The sequence below is a fragment of the Pteropus alecto genome, unplaced genomic scaffold (genome assembly GCF_000325575.1).
Source record: "Pteropus alecto unplaced genomic scaffold, ASM32557v1 scaffold40, whole genome shotgun sequence".
Taxonomy (NCBI): domain Eukaryota; kingdom Metazoa; phylum Chordata; class Mammalia; order Chiroptera; family Pteropodidae; genus Pteropus; species Pteropus alecto.
This window is the reverse complement of record NW_006431919.1, coordinates 18,029,307-18,032,507: the sequence shown is the minus strand read 5'-3', so window position 1 is coordinate 18,032,507 and position 3,201 is coordinate 18,029,307. Positions and strand designations below refer to the sequence as shown.

Here is a 3,201-nt window from a genome sequence, read left to right as displayed (position 1 = left end):
CCGGGGCCGCGCGTGGGACCACCCGGGCGCCTCCCACCTCCGAGCACGGGTGCCCGCGACGCGCTCCTCCCAGGACCCTCGCCCTCCCTTGCCCCCTGTCCAGCTCTTTCCCCGAGAATTGAACGCGATTCTCGGTAGTTAAGTGACCCTCAACCAATATACGCCCCTCATTCTCTCGGCAGATTCAAACCGAATGCGGATTATCTCCTCCGACCCCGCCCTTCTTCCAAAATATAGTTTTCTGATGTAATTTTGTGGTTGGTTGAAGTCAGGGAATTGGGAAGGGGGAGGGAAGGAAGAGAGGCTTTGCACACGGCAGCCTGACGGTTCACACACTCGGTCTGTCCTTCCAGAGACGAGTCAGGGCCACAGCCTGCGAAGGAGCGCAGCAAACTCCTGGTCGCGGGCGTTCTAGAGGATTAAGCGACATCGCACACCGGATCTCTATTTAAAAGGAGCCTCTAACTGCGACGGTTGTGTTCCTGCAGGCTGGCCCCCATCAGACTCAGACCGCATCTCTCCTAGCCCGGTATTTTTAATGCGGATGGTTTGGAGGCTCTGCCTTAATAGGAATTTTGTTTTGATTTTTAGGTGTTGAATCATGAAGCTGAATTGAAACTGCTTTTCGGACGCTCTCCTTTGGGGGTCAGGAAGGAAATGCCTATGATTTAATAGCAGCAGCTTCAAGGTCCAAGTAGAGAAGGGTATTTCATTGATGCAGTACAGGAGAGAGAGAGCTAGCTAATAATTTCAAATCTTATTTTTGTCTGTGGGTTTAGAAAGCTGAATTATCTTCTGTTCTCAGGCTAAGGGTTCCCACAAATACTTTAATAAGATGGGAAGGATGAAAAAGGGGGTGCTCAGACCTAACTCCTGGCTGTGATTTTTTTGTAAACGCAGGTTCGGCTGATTTTTTTTTTTTTTAATAATTACAAATGCTGCTATTTTTCATAAGTAGATTAAATGATGAAATTTCCTTTCCCTGGCTTTTGAGGTCCTGAAATAGTCATTCTAACTTTTTTTCTTTTTCCCTTAAATTTTCTTTTAATCATTACTTTCATTGCAATCAACCTCTCCACATTCCCCAGCATGGCTGAGAATTTTATACACATCTGTGCGTCCTTCCCATTGTAGCGGAAATCCAACACTGTTTGGTCAACGCTGGCGATGTGGGCTGTGGCGTGTTCGAATGTTTCGAGAACAACTCCTGTGAGATTCGGGGCTTACATGGGATTTGCATGACCTTTCTGCACAACGCTGGAAAATTCGATGCCCAGGTAAAAACCACACAGAGCACAAAGAATGTTTTGGGTTATCGCAGCGTGATTGACAAATCCGCTGGAAAGACTCCTTAACTAACAGAGTCCCTCAGCTCACCTTCCTAGACTATTTTAGGGTTTGCAAGAGACATTCCAGGTGTGCAGCAGGGGGCCAGGGCCTCCTCACCCCCACCCTCCTAAGTTCTGCTCTCCAGAGCTGTCATGTAGGCTAAATCCTTCTCCACTCGTAGGTTGTGTCTACACAGGCAAAGTGGGTTGGAGACCAAGTTGAACAATTATCTGAGGGTTCTTAGCCAAGAAGACGAAAGTCATGATAGATATCTTGTAAGGGAGCGTCTTATGTCTGGCCACCCAGAACCAGGTCTCTATGACATTCGGAACAGTAGGTCCAGGGGGGAAGGGCAGGGACCCCAATTATACATTCGAAAAGCTATTTTGCTATTTTCACCCAGTAGGCAAGAATAAATCACACAAAATTCAGAGACATGCGTCTTGCCCTAGCGGGTGTGTGGGCAGGCAACTTGGGTCATTCCAGGCCTCCAGAAGGGGGAGGACTTTTCTCACCCTCCTCTCCCAACCTGAAAAGTCAACCCCCTGAAGGAGTCCCACAATTCTACACTTTTTTTTTTTTGCTCTATATAATAAATATAGCCAGGCGTGATCCACTTCGGTTATGCCAGGGCCTTAGCTGCTACTTGGGACAGGCAAAGAACCCAACGAGCAATCCCATGGCTCCGGCACCGACCATCCAAATACGTTTCAGATGGCGCGTGGCCGGAGGCTCGACTTCATGTCCCCCCAGCCTACACATGCACCGTGCAGCCACCTGTACTCTATCTCAAACTTCCTCTCCCATCTCACTGGAGAGCAATGACAACATTTGGATGAAGCCAACAGTTTAGGGGTGATTTACGAGCGTCACCGGTCACCACGTACTGACATCCAGTAGAGAGCCCGACAAAGCAATGCCTGGGAGCCAGGAGGGGATGCAACGGGGCTGGCAGCCTGGACTGCAGAGGATGTGGGACAGCAGGAGGGGAGGCAGAAACCAGGGCAGGAAAGAGGCAGAGGGTTCGAACTCCTTGAGACCCCTGCTAAAGCATCCCTTCCGGATTAACTGGAATTAGGAAACGTAATGGGAAATCCGAGGCAAGGGCTGTATTTCGGGGCAATCCCACCGGATGTCAGGGAGGAATACCCAGAACAGATTGCCACAGCCGTCGCGTACATGTACCTCCCTCTTCCTCAACCAACAGGAGTGTGTTCTCGAGTTAGAAGCATCCCTTTCGAGCTGGTTCTCAGGGCATAGCTGCTTAATAAACTGGCACACCCAACCTTCCATCCTGTTTGGCCCCCACTGGATAGTCAGCGGGGACGGGGCAGAGGGGGCTAGTGACCAGACACTACCTGTAGACATTTCAATTGCTCCTAAAGGAGAAAACCGAACTAAATGCGCTGGCTAGCCTTCCACTCCCAACCTGAACCCGTTTACTGTCTCAACTCCGTTCCTTCCTGTCCTGTCTAAATACAGAGGGGTGACCTCTCCAAGGACGGCTTGTTTCTATAGTCATGGGGGTAGGGGGGTGCGGGGGTCCCGGGTAGGTATCCCACAATGCCTCCCGCCCCCAGAGGTTGGTGAGGGAGCTGACTGCTGAGCACGCCTCCATGCTCCCAACAGCTGCCTCCTTCCTAGGGTAAGAGCAATCTAGAGGGGTTGCCAGGAAAGAGAACTGTGGGCCAGATGTATGCCTGGGCCACTCAGGGGCAGGGCACAGGGGAGGGGCTGGCGGCCGGGCAGTTCAGACTCCAGATGCTGCCAGGCAGTGTGCCAGGCGGGCCTTTGAGAGGCAGTAATCCTAACAGTTTGAAGGAGTTGAATTGTTTTCAAAAAGGAAAAGAATGCTCCTCCTTAAAGGAGAGG

At 50.9% G+C, this 3,201-nt stretch overlaps 1 protein-coding gene across 1 annotated transcript in view; it reads left to right on the top strand.

The window, feature by feature from the left end:
- Positions 1-3,201, top strand: part of STC2 (stanniocalcin 2) — an 11,216-nt gene that overhangs the window by 1,515 nt on the left and 6,500 nt on the right. Inside the window, exon 2 of the mRNA XM_006906524.3 lies at positions 1,135-1,277. Within this exon, the coding sequence (XP_006906586.1) occupies positions 1,135-1,277 (143 nt within the window). The remainder of the gene's footprint in view (positions 1-1,134; positions 1,278-3,201) is intronic.